Genomic DNA, 23764 nt, shown 5'->3' with positions numbered 1-23764 from the left:
ACTTGAATTCATAGAGGTTTAATGATTTGGAGTTTTTTGAAGTATCTAAAACAACTTTCAGAACTTAATTCCATTGGAACTTCAAGGATTGGAAGAAGGATTCAAATGAATACTTTCTAAATATTCTATGAATGATTTCGTTCATGAGTGTGGGATTCCAATTTTGACTAAAATACGGACAAAATTGCAAAATGCCCATTTTGGGCAAACTAAGAAGCGTTTTGCCTTATTTCTCAAACTAATTAGGGAAATGTCATTCTTTTGAAACTCGATTTTCTCAAAATCGAGTTATTAAAAAAAAAAAAAATCTGGAGCCCTATAGCGGCATTTTTAAAGACCTATAGTAACGTTTTCAGGACCTATAGTGACGTTTTGTAACTCGACTTCCAATAAATCAAGTTATAGGCAAATTTTTTATTTTTATTTTTACCTATAACTCGATTTTATATAAATCGAGTTACAAAACACCACTATAGGTCCTGAAAACGTCATTATAAGCTCCTTAAAAACGCCGCTATAAGGTCTAAATCGATTTTGAGAAACTCGATTTTCAAAAGAGGTGCATTTCCCTAATTAGTTTGAGAAAGAGGGCAAAACGCTGCTTAGTTTGCCCAAAATGGGCATTTTGCAATTTTGTCCACTAAAATACTGAATCCTTATTCACCACATAAAACTCTCATATCTTCTCATTTAATTTGTTAACTTATTATTAATTAATTTATTAAAAAATAACATTTTAATATTAAAATACTTCAACAATCTTCAATTGCATCACATAAAATAAAATAAAAGGCTAAGAAAATCATATTTTCTTTTCGACATTGATAAATATGTATGTTTTCTTTTCATCAAAACGAGGGTAAGTCACAAAAAATAATGAGAAATAAGTTATGCAAAGACAACAACTTAAAAATGTGTAGTTATTATATATCTATTGGGCATTATATCCTTCTTACTATGTTTAATTTGTATATTTAAACTAAGATTTGCACCAGTCCCTATTATTTATTTTTACACAATTTCTTAAATAAAATGTCATTTATTGCGTGTATTCTTCTCTTTTCAAGAAATCATATGAAAAATGAACTTACAAGAGTAGATAGGACGAGTAAGGGATAATGAATTTGCTGCCTGGGAAGTTGTGTCCAAAAAACCATTAGTGTCCTGCTTAAATGTTCAAGGAAGTGCAGTTGATTGCCTAGGGTGTGTACTACTTGTTGCGGGTAGGCCATGTCTGGAATGTTCAAATTAAGGAAACAATCAAAGGCAATTCTAAAATTTGGGAAATTCAAATCTAAGCACTAGTCAATATTTTGGGCGTAACTCACTCCTCAAAGCAAGTTTAGATGGCCAAAATTAAACCACAATTTGCTACTAAATTTTGGGGTGAAAATTACTAAGTCAAGAATTTTATTTTTCTTTTATTTTATTTTATTTTTTTAAATTGGGGATTCAACAAGGTTGAGAGGAAATCAATTTTTATAGAAACATAATTTTTATTTTCTTCTTCTCTCATGAAAACTTAAGGCCCTTGCTAGGGCTCTGCGTTATGTTTCATCTATAATGGTATGATAATTCGTAACGATTCTTCCTGAGCTTCAAAATGATAACATATTTGATTGTTCAATCCATGATATTTCTGTTGATGTATGAGTTTTTCCATACTTTCAATAAGTTCAATTGTTTTTTTCTTATTTTCTTGATGAATAATAAAATTACTAAGTCAAGAGTTTTATTTTTCTTGTTTTCTTTTAAATTGGGGATTCAACAGGGTTGAGAGGGAATTGATTTATACAAAAACATAATTTTCATTTTCTTCTTCTCTTGTGACAACTTAAGGCTCTAGCTAGGGCTATGGGTTACATTTCCTCTATAATGATATGGTAATTCATTGTGACTCTTCTTGATCTTCAAAATGATAACATAATTGATTGTTCAATCCATGATATTTTTTTGACGTATGAGTTCTTCCATGCTTTCAATAAGTTCAATTGTATTTTTCTTATTGTGGGGCCTAAGAACTTGGCAACCCCAGTCCATTTTATATCTGGCCCAAGGCCCATGCCGAGGAGGAAGAAATACCTGAGTGAGAAATATGAAAGCTTAAATCGCCAGGAATCCTGCGTGAGGACGACCTTGTCCTCGGCTAACTGAGCCCAACACTTTAGGCCATGGCAGCTCGATGGAAGAGCAAATTCAGGATGAATTGTCACCTCCACATTAAGTGCACTCACCTAATCCCCTGGCCACATTAATGGCGATGTAACCTCTGAACAAGGCTGCCTCGGTCATCGCAGCTCATAGAAGGGCTGGTAAAACGGCTGATAGGACGGGCAGTCAGGAGGAGGGGGCATTGATGATCAACAAGTGGAAGAAAGATGTTATGGAAAGGGACTATATAAGGGGAAGATATAGATGAGGCAAAGGGGGGGGATGATTCCCTCAGGAGAGACCATTGTCAAGCTCCTCGGACCGATGCCAAGGATAGATCTTGGAGGACAATCTTGATCTGCTGACGTCTGACGGTGGCAAATGGTGGCAAACGCTTCACTACCCATTGCCCGCCTGTTGGGGTCTAGTTCTTAAAACCGCTTTCTACAAATTCATTGTACTAGGTTAGCTGGGCTTGAGTCCACTCACTCAACAGTAGAAGTGCTCAAACCTGGTCCCTACAATTGGCACTGTCTGTGTGGAGAACTTGTGCACTAACAGGCATAGAGGACAATCGTTCCTACGATGCTAACTTATGCAAAGCCAGGTAGTTTCTCGTCACTGCCAACAACTCCCGGGCCGGTATGGATGGTACCGACAAGAAAAGAGGAGCAAATGCAAAAGCGCCTGAAGGGCCTGCCCCATGATGTTCCTTTGATGCTCCCCCAGCCTCACGACGATTGAGCATTGGAGGCGGCAACACCCAGGCACCAAACATGACGTAATCTTGCGAGCCTCAATCGGCAAGTAAGCTGGGTGCGAGTCACCACCAGCTTAAAGGGCAGGCATGGACGTGCACCTGAGAAAAGCGTTATGTACCTCGTGGACCTCCCTCCTGATCGCCAGGCACGATACCACCAGGATGACGCCCAAGCCTTGCCGCGCTGGAAGTCTGTCGCGGGCCACAACTGCAGTGGCTCTCGATCAAGGGAGGAGGACCTTTGGCTTGCTTACCCTCGCCCTCATCCAGAGCCATCCTATTCTGCTAAGCTCAGATCACAATCCTGGCAAGGTTATTGAAGGGGCTTAGAGGGTGAGAGAACTATGTTTCCTGTTTAACTAGAGGGTTCGTGAAATGTGAAAGGACGATTCCCCTAGAAAGCCTTATATGGAGGGCGAAGGTTGGTGGGAATTGGTCCACCCAGAATACGAAAGAAGAATTATTAGCGACATTAATCCTGACCGAATTCCAAAGAAGCCATCAACTGCTGAATCTGCATTAATCCACGAGGATATTAATGAGGGTGCGCCTCGCACACTGAAGCGTTAAGCGCAGAATGTGAACAGTCAAAAGACACCTCGTAATCGAAGAGGGCAAAAAAAGCGGAGCGAAAGAGGGACAAGTCACCCTCGTCCAGGTCAATACAGGGCCAACTGCCCAGACTAAGGAAGAGTCCACCCTCGGCAAAACATGGCCGAAACCGTTACCACTCTAGAAGTAGACATTCCAGCGTCAAGGGCAAACTCCCTTCACCCCGAGCAGAAGAACACGTGGGTACTAGACTGAACCAAGGTCCTCTGTGGTCCTCGGACCCAAACCTTCGGTGAAACTAGTTACTTACAAAAGAACACCTGGGTACTAGACTAAACCAAGGTCTTCCACGGTCCTCGGACCCAAACCTTCGGTGAAACTAGTTACTTACAGAAGAACACCTGGGTACTAGACTGAACCAAGGTTTTGCATGGTCCACGGACTTAAGCCTATGGGAAAACTAGCTATTTACAGAAGAACATAAGCGTTAGACAGAACCAAGGCCTTGCATAGTCCTCAAACTTAAGCCTATGGGAAAACTAACCACTCAAATATGCCTGGGTACTAGACTGAACCAAGGTCTTGCATGGTCTACGGACCCAAGCCTATAAGGAAACTAGTTACTTACAGAAGAACATAAGCGTTAGACAGAACTAAGGCCTTGCATGGTCCTCGGACTCAAGCCTATGGGAAAACTAACCATTCAAATATGCCTAGGTACTAGACTGAACCAAGGTCCTGCATGGTCCACGGACCCAAGCCTATGGAGAAACTAGCTACTTGCAGAAGAACATAAGCGTTAGACAGAACCAAGGCCTTGCATGGTCCATAGACTCAAACCTATAGGGAAACTAGCTCCTTACAGAAGAACATAAGCGTTAGACAGAACCAAGGCCCTGCATGGTCCTCGGACTCAAGCCTATGGGAAAGCTAACCACTGCAAGGAGAACCTGGGTACTAGGCTGAATCAAGGTATTGCATGGTCTTCAGACTCAAACCTGTAGGGAAACTAGTTACTTTCAGAAGAACATAAGCGTTAGACAGAACTAAGGTCTTGCATGGTTCTCGGACTCAGACCTCTAGCGAAACAAGCTACGTTCAGCAAAAGAGTAAACAAACACAAGCCCATGAGCGCCACTTAAAGCATTCTGAGGCACATTGAACCTAATCCCTTAGCACAGTCAGCAACTAACGGCTTTTCTAAGCATTTTGTACTGTTTACCGTATCTCATTCATGTGACGTGGAGCCAATATTGTGGAATCGTTCCCTCAGCATTCAATCCGGCAAAAATAGGTCGTGGTGTTAAGGTGATTCGATTGTCGATCAAAATCCAAGTGAGAACAATTGCTAGGGGCTCTACGTTTTGTTTGGTTGCCAGTTTAAAATGAAAAACGTGCTGAGTTTCGGAGATTGTGAAGCTTAGGTTATATAAGTAGCCAAACTCATCGCAACGACGATAGACGCCAAGTAAAAAGAAAAGGAGATCCATGCATTCAGTTTAAAAAGTAATATTACAGTGTTTCAAACCAAAACAAGGTATACAGTGATGAATCAAGACAAATAGTAAAGTAAAATGAAAAAGAAAGCAAGAGCAGAGTAGCCTAAGCCGTTAAGATGGGGTAGCCTGTCAAGATGGCCTACTTCCCCAACTCGGTGGACAGCTTATCCTGAGGGGTCTAACGAGGGGCTTCGACTGGAGTTTCGGGACCCTGGCTCGGAGGGGCTACTTCGAAGGACCCTCCCTCAGCAGAAGGGACCTGAGGGACAGCGAGTGTGGCTTGGGAGTTAGCCGGAGGTCTCACCACATCCTGGGGAACTTCTGGGTTATTGGTTCCTACCCCCTCCATTGCCCCTTAATACATAGTCTCCTCGACAGGCTTATCAAATGAAGCTGGGTCCTTGGCGACACTGACCTGACTTCCATTTGTCCCTCGTAAGTTAGAGCTCGCTTCGGAGGCGATGGAAGCAGTCTCGCAAATTGCGGGGGCGTAGTACACTCTCTCGACCCTCTTGAGTTCGGACGAGGCCTCGACCCTCGCTTGGTTGAGCGCCTCAGTCCAAGTCTGGGAGTAGTAAAGCCTGCATACCTCAGAGACTTGAGCCTTGAGGGTAGCCTCGGTCTTAGCCAATCCCTCGGCAAAGGCCTCTTCCTCCACTTGCTTTACAGAGCGCTCAACATCTATTCTCACGAACATGGCTTCTTCTTTAGCCCTCAAGGCCTCATCCCTGGCGTACTTGGCAATGCCTTTGGCCCTTACCGCCTTGGCCAACTTCTACTTTAGGGCAGCAATATGCTCTTCGGTAACCAGCAACTGACCCTCGGCATCGCGCAAGTGCGACGTCTGATCCTCAGCCTATTTCATGACGCCGGCTAGGTCAGATACCGTATTGTCTCTGGCCTTCTTCATCTCCTCCAAGTCCTCCCTCACCTTCTTAAGATCGGCCTCAGATCTTCTGAGGGTATTCGCAGCCTTCAAGTATTTGTCGCGCTTCTGACCCACTACTTTATCTTGGTTATCGACCTCTTCCTCCAGCCTAAAAGTGGCTTGGATATCCTGCCAACCAAAACAAATACTCTGTAAGTTAGGTGCTGAGCAATAAGATTCAAACGAAAGAACAAGTATCAGAAGGCTTACCATGCCCAAGTACCTCTTAAGGTTATGGGCAACTTCTTGCCTCTTCATGTCCCTCAACTCAGCCATGTCGGCGGGGAGAAGCAAAGACTTTCCCAAAGCATCGGCTACGCTCGCCCCCTTGGAAGTCCTTAAGGGTGGCGTCATCCATCAAAGGCTTCTCGTGAAGCATGGCGGCAAGCAGCCAGGCCTGGGGCTCGGACTGCTGAATGACCTCTTTCCCCTTACCCTGGCCACTAATCCTCAACTACATGGAAGGTCGACGAGCTTCATCTTCTTCTTGAGGGGAACGAGATCTCCCCTCATCTACTGGGTCTTTGCCCTTGGAAAGCTTTTTCCTCTTCGGATCGGTGGACTCGGGCCGAGGGTTTGAGATTGCTAAAGTGGAGGACGACCTGGTCTGCACCGGTAAAGACTTAGGTAGGGGAGGAGGAAGCTTGGGTGGAGGTATAGGAGGCTTGGGTTGTGACTCCTTCAGCGTGTCCTTCCCCGGCTGGCCCTTAAGCAAATCAAGCAAGCTGGTTTGGGGTCGTCTCTTGAAACCCATTTCAGACGGAGTAACAATCCCCAGAGGCAAAGGATCGGCTTCGGACAAAGAGGGATCCTCAGACAAATGGATTTGGTCGAATACACCAAATTCGTCCTCGGATGAGCCCAGATCAACTACTTCTCTCTCCCTTTCCAAACTTCCTCCCTCAACCTCCGCAGGTTGATGTGACGAGGAAGAACCGGCCAATAGGACACCTTCTGGGATTAAAGATCCTTCAGAAAACGCGAACCCGTGCTCCACCACAGTAATTTGTCGAAGCTGAGGATCATGAGCCTTGATCACGTGCTTCGGAGCCAGGAACGACTTCTGGGTCAGATCGTATTCGAGAATCTTGTGAGCAGCCCTAACTTGATCGTCGGCCTCATTCATGAAAATCTCTGCCCTAAGAACGGACTCCAGGTCCTCCTTGTTGACTAGGTGAAAATGCCGTTCAAAGGCATGTGGATCTGCAAAAGAGAAAGTATGTGCTAATCAGTAACCAAACGGTACAAATTATGAAGCAAATTATGAAAACATGGCTTGTCAGCCCTTATAGATTTCGAGTGCCCTACCTGGCTCTCCCTCTGCTGTAGGGTAATGGAGACCATCGTGCCACTCCCCTAACATAGTAAGGAAGTCCAGATTTAACCCCTTGCTGGACTCGGGGAGGCACTGGATAAGCCGAACCCTATTGTCCCTCATCTTCATGTAGTATACCCTTCAAGTGTTGGAGGTTATAGCACCAGTTTATGTCATGGTGGGTTAATCTCAGTCCCATCTTCTCATTCAAGGCGTCTACACACCCCAGTATCCTAAACACATTGACAGCGCACTGGGTGGGAGTCAGCCAGAAATGCCTGAGGTAGCCACGCGTCACCGGCCCCATAAGGATTCTCATACGCCCTTTTAAGAAAGCGATTATGGGAATCACAATTTCGCCTTCTCTTCTCTTAATATACCATTCCCCTTCCTCACAGTACCTCAAGTCCACGTTACTGGGTATCCTATAATCGGTGATAAATTTCTCCATCGCCTCCTTAAACTCAACTAACTTTTTAAACCTACCCATTCTTAACAATGGCTAAGGGACTCAAGAAAGGGCGCAAAAAAGAGAAGACTTAAAGAGAAAATTTGAACTAGAGAGAGAAAGGAAGACTTACAAAAATGAGGAAAAGCTACTCAGACAGGCTTTTTGTGCTGGAAAAGGATGTTGAGTGCAGTTGGAGGTTGGACCGGATTTAGAGTATGTGCGCTAGAGTTCTTGAATGCAAAGGTAAAGAGGCGAATCGGTCCAAATGAGTATTTGTATCCTCAATAAAAGACAACCAGGCGGAGTTTCCCCCCCATAAAGGCAGAGAACCCCAACCGATTGATTACTATTACACCCTTGAATGTGGAGAGTATGGAGTCGCCAGAATTTAATGCGGGTGCGTACTATATATTGAGGCATCAGAAACATGCATTGGGCAAGCGAAAAGACTCCAACGCTGACGTAGGCCAAGGTTGGGTGAGCCATGACAAAGGCCTAAGGATGTCAGAATCCTCCTCCCCGTCCAAGGATACGGATAACATGATTTTGAAGGGCTATTATGGGGCCTAAGAACTTGGCAACCCCGGTCCATTTTATATTTGGCCCAAGGCCCATGTCGAGGAGGAAGAAATGCCCGAGAGAGAAGTACGAAAGCCTAAATCGCCAGGAATCCTGCTAAGGACGACCCTATCCTCGGCCAACTAAGCCTAACACTTTAGGCATGGTAGCTTGATGGAACAGCAAGTTTAGAATGAATTGTCACCTCCACATTAAGTGCGCTTATCTAACCCCCTGGCCACATTAATGGTGATGTGACCTCTGAACAAGGCTGCCTTGGTGGCCGTAACTCACAGAAGGGCTGGCAAAGCGACTGTTAGGACGGGCAGTCAGGAGGAGGGGGCATTGATAATCAACAAGTGGAAGAAAGATGTTATGGAAAGGGACTATATAAGGGGAAGATACAGATGAGGCAAGGGGGGGATGATTCCCCCGAGAGAGACGTTGTCAAGCTCCTTGGACCGATGCTGAGGACAGATCTTGGAGGACAATCTTGATCCGCTGACGTCTGACGGTGGCGAATGGTGGCGAACGATTCACCGCCCATTGCTCGCCTGTTGGGGCCTAGTTCTTGAACCTGCTCTCTACAAATTCATTATACTAGGCTAGCTGGGCTTGAGTCCACTCACTCAATAGTAGAAGTGCTCAAACCTGGTCCCTACAATAGTAAAAAGTAATATTTATTACTCTAATATATATAAATTAGTCTCGTCACAAGCACTTTGCACGTGTGATGAGTTTTTTTTTTTAAAAAAAAAAAAAAATAGTATAGTGTTATAATTTTCCTTTAAAAAAGAATTTGGATAAGTTTGTTTTGAAGACATAGATTAGCAGGAGGGTGCCCTATTTTGTAAGAATTTTAAGTGGAGTTGGAGAAGGCCTCATTTTAGTTCTCACCTAAGGCTCCAAAATGTCTAGGGTTGGCCTTGTTAATATATTACGATCTCCTGCACTTGGAAGTGAGCAAGCATAGGAATTCTGTTTTGTACCAACCAAACATTTGAAGTCCTTGATCCCAATAATAAAGAGCCTCGATTCTTGCCAAAACAAATCAAACAATATATATCATATTAACTTATTTTTACTATTATCTCATTAATCTCTCATTAATTATTTGTGCTTACACCATACATTCTCTCTTCATCATGACTTTTAGTATACTCACTATTTTAGTATTAAAAATAAAAATAAAAGCAAAAAATAATAATTCTAAAACAAAATACGCTTATGGAGGAATAATGGAGAAAATATTAATATTTGTTTTTGTTGTAACACTATTGCCTTCTTTTTTCTTTTTTCTTTTTTCATACCGGTTTGTCTCTCTATTTTTAATCTTTAGCTCATTGTTGTGATAAAGAAAACCTTGCCATTGACTCATTATATAGTTTGAGTAGGTTGATTTTTGTGATACATTTCTACCAATTTAAATTTTAATATCTCAAAATGTATATGTTTCTTTGCTCTAATTATTAAATTAGTTTACTTCTTCTTTATAATATATGTACATCATTATCCAAAACTGTCATACATACAACATCACAACATTATCTGTGCATCACACGGGCAACTTACTAATATAGCTAAATGTCAAACCACATAGCACATTTCCTAAGGTCAAGCCAATTTCATACCAATTTCTCTAGTTCTTGCCCAAAGCGGCATACTGTACTTTCATGCCAATGTATGCCTACATAGAAGTGGCATATGCCACTCATCGACAAAAACCCTAAAATAACTCCATTTTCTCATGCATCATATAAGCCCAATAACTTTTTATAATTATAAATTAACAAGTCTCTCTCTCTCTCTCTCTCTCTCTCTCTCTCTCTCTCTCTCTCTCCTTATTAGTGTGTGATTCCAAATTTGACCCAAATACTAACTCTTCATTAACCACATAAAACTCTTGTATTTTCTCATTTAAATTGTCAACTTATTATTAATTAATTTGTTAAAATAAAATTTTTACTAATCAAAATTCCTCAATTGTCTTCAATCTTGAATCACATAAAATAAAATAAAAATTATATTTTATTTTCATCAATGATAGATGTATATGTTTTCTTCGCACGAAAATGTGAGTAAGTCACAGAAAATAATGAGAAATAAGTTAAGTAGACATCCTATGTTGTACTGTCCAAATATTTAGAGTCCTTAATCCAAACGATGAAGAGCCCTAGTCCCTACCAAAACAAATATAGCTCAATGTCAAACTCCATGGTCCATTTTCCAGGGTTCAATCCCATTTTAAACTCATTTCCCAAATTCCTATAAAAAAATTACATATGCCACTTTCATGCCAAGGCACACCTACATGGTAGTGGCATAAAAAGCAATGTATTTTCATTAGATTGTATCTAAATCCAAAATAATGTAATATTCTATCCTTGTGATATTTCATGTAATTTTGGACCATTTATTTATAAGGTACATTTTAAGGTTTTCTTAATTTTCTGGTGATTAATTAAGGGAAACTGCATGTAAGTCCCTAAATTAGGGGAAACCAATTTCAACAATTGAATCTCCATCTTAAGATTTACTATCTAGTTATTCCTTTTTTACCCATTAAAAAGGAGAATTTAAGCAGTCACCTTGGGTCATAATTCTCGCATAATAGTAATTGAAAGGGTTAGTAAAATTGTACAAATACAACCACGCTATAAACAAATTGACAGGTTATTGATTTTCTAGTCCTTACCTAGTCATTGGCATACTCCAAAATTATTTAACAATTATTTGAAGTCTAGATGTCAAACTACATTATGCTGATAATAACAAAGTTCCATTTTCAATAGTAAATTTTCATAATTTGTGATTTTTTTTTTTTTGTTGCAAATAAAATTATTTACTAACATACAAATACAATTAATTCTAAAAATATTTACATTCCTCTTGATGATCCGAAACTAAGCTAAGAATATGCAACTCCATTATATGATCAACACACCAATGAAATAATTATTGAAATTGAGAATTTATTGCAACATAAAAAAAATAATCACTACTAATGCCAACGTAGACAACCCATTTTACAACTAGTGAAAATTCAAATTATCATTTCAACAATGAGAGAGATACTTGTTGTGGGAGGATGAGAAGCCAAGGATAGGAATGAGTGAGAAGAGATCAACCTCTAAGGAGCACACCTAGGGAAGTACTATCAAAAAATCCTCATAGCAAATATTACAACACAACCACAAACCCAGGAAGATTAAATGCCCAAGGACCTCGAGGATATTGATATGTCCTTGGAAGGGTCGAAGTCTAGTTCTGAAGACCATTGGGCACGTACCAAGGAAAAGAAGGAAAGTTTTTCATCAAGCAAGAGGAGGAAGAGTACATATAATCATCTATCATCTCTACATTCAATATTTCGTACCCATTTAGTTGGCTGCATTAATGGAAGAATGACCCTTGAACAATGTCATCATAGCTCACAGCTTAGTAGAAAAACCTTCTAGTAAGACCATGATGGGACAAGTATTAGGAGAAATGAGTCCATCCCTCCAAGTGGAAGGCCAAGATACAACTGGGATAACTATATGAGAGAGAGAGATCTCTATGAAGAGGGGGATGAAACATTTGGAGAGAAGAGAAAAGAGAGTGATAGCATTGTAACCCAAGAACAAGTGTAAACTTAGACCTCGGATCAAACCCGAGGAGCATAACTTAATCAATCCAAGGGTAGCTAAGGATGATTGGCATCCCATCTCTATAAGTAAATTGTGTGTGGTTAGAATTCTAACTATTCAATTTTAGCCCGTCACACTTGTCCTAAGCCAATTACACAATATAACAATGATATAAACCGTGGACCAATTTTGTGAAGTGAAGAAAATTGTAGGCCATGAGCTCGAGTTGAAAGCATGGGGAATCTTGGGCAAAGCCATATTTATATGGTTGGATGAAATTTGGACCTTTTTAGTCACCAAGTGAACTTGACCAAGGATCCATTCTTTTTCCTTTATAAAGTATGATGGGTGGAATGAGTTGGTTAATAGAATGGACTATGAAGAAAAAAGAAGAAGAAGAAGAAGGTTTTACAAGCATCAACTAAGAAGTAAGAACATATTTGTCCAATTATGTAAAACTCATAAAAATGCAAAATAGATAACACTAAGATAAAACAAATAAATAAATAAAAAAAAGGGAAAAAACTAGCTCTATTTTGTTCTCTATTTTACATAAAATTATACACAATGCTATAGTGAAAATCTAATATACATAAACAGTGTTGCTTATGAAAAACTTTTCTTCAATTTTTTTTATTATATTCACTCTTTCCCTCTCCTCTAAACAAGGAAAAAAAGAAAGATTATTATTATATGATGTGATGGTAGATTGGGTTTGCTAGGAAAGAAAGAAAAAGTTTTTTTTTTTTTTTTTGAATGAAAAGGAGGTCTTCGGTGTGGGCTCATGCCACGTGATGACAATGAGTAATACTACATGTACCACACGGGCCTTGTTAGAGTTATCACTCGAATTGCTCCTCTCTAGGTACTGGGACAAGGACTCCTACTATCAAGCTACACCTCCGGGTTTTAATATGATGTATCCAAAATGAAGAATGAGATGTAGCCATGTAAGATGTGTTGTAAAGGAAATTATGTAAAATAAAGAAAGTGAATTTTGGGTGATATTGTTTTTATTTAACATAAACGGATGAGAATCCTTTAAATATATTTCATAAAAAAACATTTGTGTAACCCTTTACTTGACCAATCATATATATATATATATATATTTTAAAGAATTTTATTAGGATATTTTTTTCATAACAATATTCATTACATTGCTAAAAGAGAGAGATTTGATGTAGAAAAAAGTTGGCTTTTGCACGTGTAATTTGAAAAATCTTTAGATAGACCACTTTGTTTATAATTAAAGACATGAAAATTTTCAACACGCAAATTTGATTATAATTACTTTGTTTACATAGCTTCAATTTTAAGCAAGCATTGAAAGTTCAAGGAAGCACTCCAATCAATCCAAGGTCACCAACGCATGTCACTTTTGTCCTCTTAATACCAGGACCCGTTATTCCAAAATACTGGTCCAAGTTTAATGATGAGATATTGCAAAAGGGAAAAAGAAAAGAAGCATCTCTTCCATGAAAATGCTTCTAACTTCTAAGGTTTTTAGACATAGTCACATGGAGCTGGTATCTATGAGCATACAATTTACAAGCAAAGTGATTGATTTAGAGGTAGGATGCCTAAGGTATGGGGAAGCTGAGGAGGATATCTTCATCTAAACAACATTTTGTGAGAAACTTATGTGTTATTACTTATTAGTTCAAGGGAATAGTTTTAAAGAAGACTATTTATTGACTTTGCCTTGGCTGCTGTTATCTATCATCTGTCGTACGGATAGATAGATAGAAAGAAACGCTTGAATTCATGGACAGAGAATTATATAAGGGGCTGAGCTTTTGAAGGTTATAAGCTTTGATCTTATATACTGATTGTTTAGTTGCAAGGCTGTTAAGCATTCCTTTCCAAAACAAAACTCTTTGATTTAGTATTAAAAAGAAACTCTTTGCTGTTTGTAGGAAATTTCATTTTGATTGATTTATTTATTTATAGGGTTATGTTAATGGGCACTGTAAGTTGCCTGTTAAAAAATTATTTTATGTCACATTACTGTACTTTATTTCAGATTTTTGACTAATTTTATAAAGTATAGAGCTAATAAAGCTAATTTTTTGGTCAAAAATTTAACATGAAGTACAATGATGTAACAAAGGAGTATCTATTTATGGTGGATTGACTTTGTAACTAATAAGTGCCAAATATTATTTGTAGTGGCAAAACATGTAAGTTAGTTTGACACTTATAATTAACAAGTGCCTGTCACAAATCATAGAAGTATTGTAAATAGTAAAAAAAGAATAGATAGTAATTATCATTATTATTATTATTATTCTTTTGTATTTTAGCATATATTATACTACAAGGACACGTATTGTCCTTTGAATTTTCTTATCTTTTGGTTTGTCTTCTTATAAGACAACTTTTACTATATATTGCAATACATATTTATGTAAGAGAGCAACAAGTAATAAGATATCATCTTTCTCAATATTTGTTGCAATTTTCTCTTTTTCTTTGTGTTTGTGTTTGAAACTGGCAAGGAAGGGGGGGGGGGGGGGGTGGTTGTTTTCCAAACCAATGACACCATAGATGGGAGAATTTATCCAAAAAAAGAAGAGAGAGAGAGAGAGAGATGGGGGAAGGGATAGGTGCCATCAGGTGAAAAGCCCATGGGCCATTAGCATTTCCTTTCATGTATTACCATTTTAGTAGCAAAGTAGTATAGTAGTGGAGTGCTTGCGTTATCTTTGGGCCTGTTGCAGCTCCCTATTAAAGATGGGCATGCTTGCAGGTTGTATGTAATAGTTTGACATTTGACCTGTTTTTGCCCATTCTTCTTCAAAAGAAAAAAACTCTCAAGTTTGACCCAACCCAAGTATCCCTAAACGAGCTTACTTAAAAAATAAAAATACGATAGAGCTCATCTCAACATTGCTCACAGGCTAATTAAATCTCCAAATGATTCCCTTCCCAATTTTTTTGGTGGAAAGGTCTAATTGTATTGGTTTATGAAATATTTTTATAAACATTTTTATGAGACAAAAAAACTGATTTTTTTATCTCTTTTTTATATTTCTCATAAAAATGATATCAAAACTTTCTTAAAACGGTTCATTAACAAATGTCCTAATGAGACTTGTTAATAGAACCCTTTTATTTTTTAGAGATCGTTAAAAATTGAATATAGAAAAAATACAATATTTGAAGGGTCACAGTTTCAATCAACAATCCATAATGAACTAAATTAACAATTCATTGACAGCTTTTACTAAACTAAACATAACTATTAACTACATAAGGATCACAATCTTACTATTGGTGTGGGTTTTAAAATTCAATATTATCAAAGAGCCTTTATGAGAGAGTCATGGAATTCTCGATTTAAGACATTGCAATTTCCCAAACCAATAGATCCTATTGAAACTCTCCAAACCAACAGATTCGATCAAGCTCGAACTGAGAGTCGATCAATTCGCTCAATGTGGCAGCTTTTGAAATTTGACAGCTTTCAGGTTGAGTGACAGGTTCTTGCAAGAAACCTAATTCCAACAGTTCTCCACATTTACTTGTTGTCATTCTTTGCCGTCTCTACGAGATTCCAGTCAGATTTTGACTAAATCTAACGAGATCTCGACATATCCAACGAGATCTACTCTCCTTACTGTAATATCAACTCCAACCTACATCCAATCACCACTTGTGATCAAGTTGAGTTCAAGTTGAGCACAAACCTAACTTGAACTAACCCGTGAATAGCCCTAGTCTTCACCATCAATAAAATCAACAATGATTATGGTCAATATAATAGAAATACTATTTTTCCTTTTCCTAATCATATTTATCAGGACTTTTCTTCTTCTTCTTTTTTAATTTATTTTTTAAATTTGATAGTTGAGGGAAAGGGAATTTGAACCCTGAATGTTTCATTAAAAAACATCAAGAAATGCTAACTAGTTGAGAAATACAAATTTTCTATCTCACTTTTTGTATTCTACTTTATAAGTTTATATTCCACTAATTTGGTAAAACATAAAATGAAATACAAAAAGTGACATAGAGGTTTTTTTTTTTTTTTTTTTTTTTTTTTTTTTGGGTTGAGAAATGTAACACAGTATTTGTACTCACCAATTGAGAAGTTATTGGCATTTGGACTCTCTTCTTAAAGGGTTGGTGTGGCATTTTTTCTCTAACCTTTTTCTCCCTTAACAACAATGAAACATATAAATGGGCCAAGCCCTCTTACTTAAATACCCTAAACAAGGTTGGAAAATTTTTAGTTAAGTTGGTCTGAACATAGACCATACTCAAGTTCAATCATTCATCCTATAAATTTTTTTTTTTTCGATAATTCAAGAGGCGATTGCGAATCCCATCCAGAACGTGCATAACAGCATAAGCATAAGAAGACAAAAAAAAAAAAAAAAAAAACGTGTAAACCTCACGGTGGTCGTAACTCATAAACAGCTTTTAAAATGGTTTTCAAAGTTCTCCAACCAAATAAAAAAACACTATAAAGCTTCAATTTTCAACGTTGCGGAGGAAAATTATCTTGCTTTTTTAACCTGGTAAGAACAATCCCCATCTCCTACCTCCCTCAGTCAATGATTGTGGAGGTAGTTGAAGACGGTGAACGATCTTGTCCTTCCCTCAATTAGTGCTATAACACGCTTTAATTTATTCTGCCAAGAACAAAAAAAAAAAAAAAAAACCAGCTGTGGAGAACCTCAACAGGGACGTGCACTCAACTCACATGCATTGCATAGTGAGTGTTCGATGTTTGGTTTACATGAAGACAAACTTTCACTAAAGTCAATCAATTGATGTAATTTCTTTTGTGCCAAAAGAAAGGTCAAAAGGCTCTGAGTTTTCAGATTGAAATTTAGTAGCTACAACCACAAATTGTCTACAAAAAGTCATGACAAGAAATTTTCTTAGTTTTTCAAACTTATGGGATATAGGATTACAAGATCAAATTATGGGATTCTTTTCGTATATTGAATTCAAGTTACACTTAAGATAACTTTAAATAATGTTATACCATTCGATATTTTTTAATTAAATATGAATTTTGATAAATTTACTGTATAACTTAAAATCTTAATCCAACCAAATATAAAGTTAAAATCTTTTGTTTGTACTTTTTTATTCCCTCATCCTCCTCACCTGCCGACAATAGGCCATGTTCTCTAAGGCTACCATTTCCAAAGTTCAATGAACCACCATATACTCTAAAAAAAAAATCTACAGCATCTACTTCTTCCTCGCTCTTTTTCTTCTTCTTCTTCTGTTTATTTTTCTCTCAGTTGTTTCCTCATTGCAACTTCAAGTTTGCAATTCGCACCAATTTTTTTTTTCTTTCCTTCAGTTTAGACATGCAACAACACATCTAGAGTAAAAACAGGTGAGCCCATTCTTTCTTTTCCTTTATATTACTCACGTACCATATTTTTTTTATTATTACTTTAATATTTTAAAATCTCAGGTCAAAATCCATATTAATCGAATATTAGTTACTTTTTTTTTATTCATTAATTCATTTTTGTATGTAATTTTAAAATTTTAAATAATAAAAAGCTTCAAAATTTAAATATTATATGAATGTGATAGTTATTAATTTCTAATTGTATGTAAGATATAAAGAGATAATTGAATGGTGAATGTGAAAAAACATTGTTAAAAACAAAAACAAGTTTCTCAAAACAAAAACAAAAACAAAAATGGAAACATTATTGTCCTATTATTAGACAACTAACTAAAGAAACTGAACCTTTCTATTACTCTTCCCTCCTTCCTCACCGATTTCAGATCCCCCTTTTATTCTCTCTCTCTCTCTCGACATTGTAACTGTGTAACTCTTTTCTCTATCTTCCTCTTCATCAACTTTGTCAATCTGTTCTTGCCTAGTTAAAAGGTAAGATAACAACACATTCTTTCATGGTGTCAAACGTGTCAGACACGGCCGCGGCCGGAGAGGGATCATCATCGAAATGGATTCTTGAAAGCATTGAGATTGATCCACTAGTGGATATTCCTATAGAAAACAATGAGCCAGATGAGACTACCAACCCATTCAAACCTTTGAAACAAATAAAATCCTTGAAGAAAAGCACTAGTAGTGTAAGGAAAAGGAATGGTATCCAAAGTAACAACAATGTACCTAGGATGGGAAGAATGTTATCTGGGGCGTCTAGAGGCCTTAAGAGCTTACGCTTCCTCGACCGGACAATGACTGGGAAAGAAGCCGACGCGTGGAGGTCCATTGAGAAGCGCTTCAATCAACATGCACCCGATGGGAGCCTCTGCAGAGACAAATTTGGAACTTGCATTGGTAAATTGAAACAAAAAGAAAAAAAAAACAATGTATTTGCTTTAATGGAATACAATGTGAGACTTTCAATTCTTATTTATATTTATATTTTTAAATTTATTTACAGGAATGGGAGCAGAATCAAAGGACTTTGCCGGGGAATTATATGATGCCTTGGCAAGGCGCAGGCAAATATGCACAACAAATGGGATAACAAGAGAAGAGTTGAGACTGTTTTGGGAGGACATGACTAACCAAGACCTTGATTCTAGGCTTCAAATATTCTTTGACATGTAAGTAACTTTCTTTTCTCTCTCTGGCATATATATATGATGCATAATAACGCATGAGGCATAAACCAGAATGAGGAATGTAGAAAATGTATTTCAGGTGTGACAAGAATGGGGATGGGAAGCTGTCAGAGGATGAGGTGAAAGAGGTGAGGAAAAAGACCTATATGAATTTATTGTTTCTATCCTCTCTGTTTTCTTCTTAAAATGTTCATGAGTCAGAATTCTGAAAATTTTTTATGTAAAAGGTTATAATTTTGAGCGCCTCTGCAAACAAGCTAGGAAATCTTAAAAAGCAAGCTGCGATATATGCATCTTTAATCATGGAAGAGCTTGATCCTGACCATCAAGGGTATATAGAGGTAAAAGATCTTTAATTTTTGAAGCTCCTTTAGTTTCCATTCTTCTTGTTTTTTTTACCATTCCTGGTATACATGTAGAGGCAAAGCATTTCTTCTAAGTTTCTGTTCCAAACAGATGTGGCAACTCGAAACTCTACTAAGGGGAATGGTGAGCTCTGAAGATGGAGGTAACCAGAAACTTTCCAAGAGAACCCAAACTCTAACAAGAGCTATGATCCCCAAGAGATACAGAACTCCTGTTAGCAGATTCTTATCTGAAACTGGGGAACGTATACATGATAATTGGAGGAGAATATGGGTTATCACATTGTGGTTAACCATGAACTTGGTCCTTTATCTTTGGAAGTTCAATCAATACAAGTACCATGGGGCATTCCAAATCATGGGTTATTGTGTCTGCATTGCCAAGGGTGCAGCCGAGACTCTGAAGTTCAATATGGCTCTCATCCTTTTTCCTGTTTGTAGAAAGACTCTTACTAAGTTTAGGTCAACATTTCTCAGTAGCTTAGTTCCTTTTGATGACAATATAAATTTCCACAAGTTATATGCACTAGGAATAGCCGTTGGGACTCTTGTTCATATTACGATGCACATAACTTGTGATTTTACAAGGTTGGTATCATGTCCAAAGGAAAAGTTCATGACAATTCTAGGGTCTGATTTCAATTACAAACAGCCAAGTTACATGGATTTGGTGGAAAGTACCCCGGGTGTAACCGGGATTCTAATGGTCATTATAATGGTTTTCTCCTTCACATTGGCCACACATTCGTTTAGAAGAAATGTCATCAAGTTACCATGGCCTCTCAACAATTTGGCCGGGTTCAATTCCTTCTGGTATGCACATCATTTGTTGGTGCTGGCGTATATCCTCTTGGTCATACATGGCTACTTCTTGTTCCTCACAAAGGACTGGCAGAAAAAGACGGTATGTATTGATTTTCAGTAATAGAGATATCCTAGTATTTGCAACTTCTCCATTGAGCATATTCTAGTTCAATCACATATTATTCAATAAATTGTCATTAATCTATTCTATAAAATTATTCAGAATAACTTCAAATTTTGGAATGACAACATATATTTCATTATCAAACAGGCATACACAGGGAACAACAAACATAAGTCTTCCTGGATTTCATCTTTAGATTTCTGATAATATATATTGCCATTGGCTTCTTGATATTTTCATAAAAATTTCCCAACTAATTATAACTCCTTCCTTGTTGCTGATTTAATACAAGTGTCACCATGGCATCTTAATTGTGTTCCACGAATGATTTTTGCTCACTTAGTACTTCTTTTCAATATTAAGCATTGCTCTTTCCTTTATCTACTTTCAGTCTTAATTAAGTTCTCCGGAAGTCCTTGGAACTCTCACTAAATTCTGTTTCTCACTTCATACGTGAATACCATATTCTAAATCATTCCTGAGGACAACTATATCTCTAGTCTGCTATCTTTACTTCACTACAGGCCATAACTTGGTGCTGAAAATATGTAGCATTTCTTTTTTATGCAGACATGGATGTATCTTGTTGTCCCTGTACTATTATATGCTAGTGAGAGAGCTTCTACACTAATTAATGAAAGCAATCATCAGGTCGACATCATTAAGGTAAGTGTTATTAACTTCATGTCAACTTATATACAAATTGAGGAAAATGAAACAAACTCATCCTATTTCTTGGACATTGCAGGCAATCATATACACGGGAAATGTTTTAGCCCTATACATGAGCAAACCTCTAGGATTCAAGTATAAAAGTGGAATGTACCTTTTTGTCAAGTTTCCAGATATATCAAACTTTGAATGGTAATAAGTCAGATAAAATGATAATTAATATAACCCATCTGCAATCACTATACCCAACACTACTCATTTGTTGCAGGCATCCTTTCTCCATCACTTCAGCACCAGGAGATGACTACTTAAGTGTCCACATAAGGACCTTGGGAGACTGGACTACAGAGCTTAAAAACAGATTTGCACAGGTGATGTACACATTGCAATTACATGCTACGCACACGCATATTATAATGCCTAAACCACTATAGTAAGTCACTTTTTTCTGAGATCGCATTGGAATCATAAACACAGGATTTCAATTCTTCCTTATGCCTAATGTCTTCCTGACCTTGTAAACATCCTGGAATTTTGAGGCACATATTTCAAATTCTTTTTTCCTACAACATACTGAATCAAAGAAATGCAGGTCTGTGAGGCCCAAAGTACCCAAACAAGAAGAGGAAGTCTCGTGAGAATGGAAACTAAAGCGCGTCCAAGCTATGATATTTCACAATCAGAGTGAGCAGAATCCTAGACAAACCTGTTTCACAATTCTCAGCGTGGTATCGTAACTCAAACCTCCTCTTTTTTGTGGCAGATATCCAAGGATCCTTATCAAAGGACCATATGGAGCCCCAGCTCAGGATTACAAGAAGTATGACATCCTTTTGCTAATAGGTCTAGGAATTGGGGCCACTCCATTCATCAGTATTCTAAAAGACCTCTTAAACCATATCAAGCCAACTGACCTTGAAGATGTAAGTCAAAATGCAAACAATATATAAATTTGTTGGAGATATGTGGACATATCTGGTATTGACTTTGAAAAAGAATTTAAATGCAGGATTCAAGACAAAACAATTCATCATGGTCAAATAAGAAGGGTCCTGAAAGAGCATATTTTTACTGGGTAACAAGGGAACAAGGCTCCTTTGACTGGTTTAAAGGTGTCATGGATGATATTGCAGAGTATGACCACAATGTGGGTTTGAAACATAGAACAACTTCACTTCAAATTTTGTGCATTTACATTAATCAATTGACTAGAACCTTTATGCGATCCTTATATGTTGCAGAATGTAATAGAAATGCACAATTACCTGACTAGTGTCTACGAAGAAGGAGATGCACGGTCTGCACTTATTGCCATGGTGCAGCAACTGCAACATGCTAAGAATGGAGTTGATGTTGTCTCTGAAAGTCGGGTATTAACTTAGAACACAAAAACTGTCATGTAATGCAGTTTTAGTAAATTTTGAGTATGTTATTTAATATGTCATTACTTCAGATACGAACACATTTTGCAAGACCCAACTGGAAGAAAGTTTTTTCTGACTTGGCAAGTACACACCAATCATCAGTAATAGGTAATGCCTTTTCTGATAATTTAACAACCAATTATTATGATGATCTTGAGCTGCAAACTATCAGTTATATGTTACTACTAGTTGATTATTAAATATGCTGGTGTTGTTGCAGGTGTGTTTTACTGTGGAAGCACTGCACTTACCAAATCACTAAAGAAGCTTTGCCAAGAATTTAGTCTAAACTCATCAACGCGCTTCCACTTCCACAAGGAGAACTTCTAGTTTAGCTATTTCACAATGGCAAAACTTTAGTAGGCACACACTTTATTTATTTATTTTTCATTTATTTAAAGATGTTCCTCTTCTTGTTGTTAGTATTGTACATTCAGAAACGTATAGGCATATGTACAAAGCAGGTAAAAAGTTTGAATTAGAAATTCTATAAAGTTCACATTTGTGCTAGATTTACCTTGCAACCATGTTTCTTAGCGTTCCTTCTGCTCTTGCTATTAGCTTTTAAACTTCTTTCATGCTAAGCTCACAAACTTGGTCCTATAGTATTATGTGGGAAATACCTTTGGTACAGCACACTTGATCTTCTGTCACATTTTCAACTAAAAGTGAAATTTTTTGAACCCCTACATTGCTTCCAACTTACCCTTGTCATTTCAATTCTTTGACGTATCTGCAATCAATATAAATAGTAGTTGATGAGGAGATGCTTTACATAAATGAAAGTTCATAGCTGAATTCTAAGCTACAAACAAAACAAAACCATCCAAACAATTGAATAAGCAATGAGGAAGCATGACCTAAAAGCAAGTTGCCAAACTATTTCTCCATAAATGTCTATTTCTTTTTACTGTTTCGAAGAGATACATTCTAATTTATTCCCCATGGTTTAAGACTTTTAGGGCCCGTTTGGTAAAAGATTTCTAGTAACGTTATTTGTATTTTTTGAAAATACATGTAGATGAAAAAATGTGTGAAAATACGTATAAAGTTGTTTAAATACTGAAAACTATTTAAACAGTAACAAACATGCCACTCATGATATAATTTAAAGATACTTGGGTTCTATCAATATACAAAAGGTGGAAAAATAAAGCCTAGTCAAACAATCTTGGAAATGGCCCAACAAAGAATATTTGTCAATGGTGCTAGACAATGGTGATGGTGAGGTGCAAGGTTCCATGGAAAAAGATGTGCGGGGTAAATAGCTGGAAACCCATGGATAATGCACTAGTAAATTAAGGAAAAAGCCTATTAAACAAAGGGGAGTGAGTAGGACTTGTTCATAGCCCACAAAGAGGTCTTGAAGCCCATAGAGAGACTGAGACTCACATGTGTACACCCAACACAAGCAATGAAGAAGTATGACCTAAAAGCTAAAGTTGCTAAGCTATTTCTTCATAAATGTTTATTTCTTGTTACCACCTCAAAGAGATACATTCTGATTTTTTTTTCCTGTCAATTAGTTCCATGCTTCCAGTAACTTATGATGTAATTAAAGATACCTGGGTTTTGTCAAGGTAGAATAATAATAATATACATATACAAAATAGTCCATCCCATTAGAGTATCCACATTGGTGGAGCCATAAATTTAGCAATATGATTTCACAAAAAACTACTATATTTATTTTACCTTCTCACTTTACAATACACCCAACATCAATAGATCTATATTTTTAACTATCTGATTAAAATAATATAAAAAATTCATTAAAAAGCAATGTGAACACAACCAAAAGAGATTTTTTATTATTAAAAAACAGTGTGAACACGACAATTTAATAATATATATATATATATATACACACACACACATATGAGCTATAATGCACAACCAAAAGTAGTTATGCACCAAAAGTAGCTATGTACCAAAAGTAGCTATGCACTGTAG

General features: G+C 37.5%; 1 protein-coding gene across 2 annotated transcripts; it reads left to right on the top strand.

The window, feature by feature from the left end:
- The first annotated feature begins 17006 nt into the window (after positions 1–17006).
- On the top strand, positions 17007–22321 carry LOC112008872 (putative respiratory burst oxidase homolog protein H). 2 transcript variants are annotated; one of them, XM_065775981.1, is made up of 15 exons: positions 17007–17205; positions 17758–18132; positions 18239–18404; positions 18502–18550; positions 18650–18763; positions 18879–19691; positions 20286–20381; positions 20464–20579; positions 20656–20758; positions 20980–21071; positions 21151–21310; positions 21397–21534; positions 21629–21757; positions 21841–21919; positions 22032–22321. In XM_065775981.1, exons 2-15 carry the CDS (start codon positions 17967–17969, stop codon positions 22139–22141), a joined length of 2331 nt encoding a protein of 776 aa, XP_065632053.1. In that variant the 5' UTR covers positions 17007–17205; positions 17758–17966; the 3' UTR covers positions 22142–22321. The 2 variants fall into 2 exon arrangements, with proteins under 2 accessions (XP_065632053.1, XP_023897001.2); XM_024041233.2 differs by lacking the exon at positions 17007–17205 and having other exon boundaries at positions 17383–18132.
- The last annotated feature ends 1443 nt before the right edge of the window (positions 22322–23764 follow it).

The sequence above is a fragment of the Quercus suber genome, unplaced genomic scaffold (genome assembly GCF_002906115.3).
Source record: "Quercus suber isolate HL8 unplaced genomic scaffold, Cork oak 2.0 scaffold_124, whole genome shotgun sequence".
Taxonomy (NCBI): Eukaryota; Viridiplantae; Streptophyta; class Magnoliopsida; order Fagales; family Fagaceae; genus Quercus; species Quercus suber.
This window is presented reverse-complemented; position numbering and strand designations above follow the sequence as displayed.

What these genes read in the sequence shown, in the direction of transcription:
- LOC112008872 (XM_024041233.2), top strand. Translation starts at nt 17,739, where the DNA reads ATGGTGTCAAACGTGTCAGACACGGCCGCGGCCGGAGAGGGATCATCA. An exon ending in CTTCAAATATTCTTTGACAT is followed by an intron (nt 18,405 to 18,501) that starts GTAAGTAACTTT and finishes AATGTATTTCAG; the next exon opens with GTGTGACAAGAATGGGGATG. An exon ending in AGGACTGGCAGAAAAAGACG is followed by an intron (nt 19,692 to 20,285) that starts GTATGTATTGAT and finishes TTTTTTATGCAG; the next exon opens with ACATGGATGTATCTTGTTGT.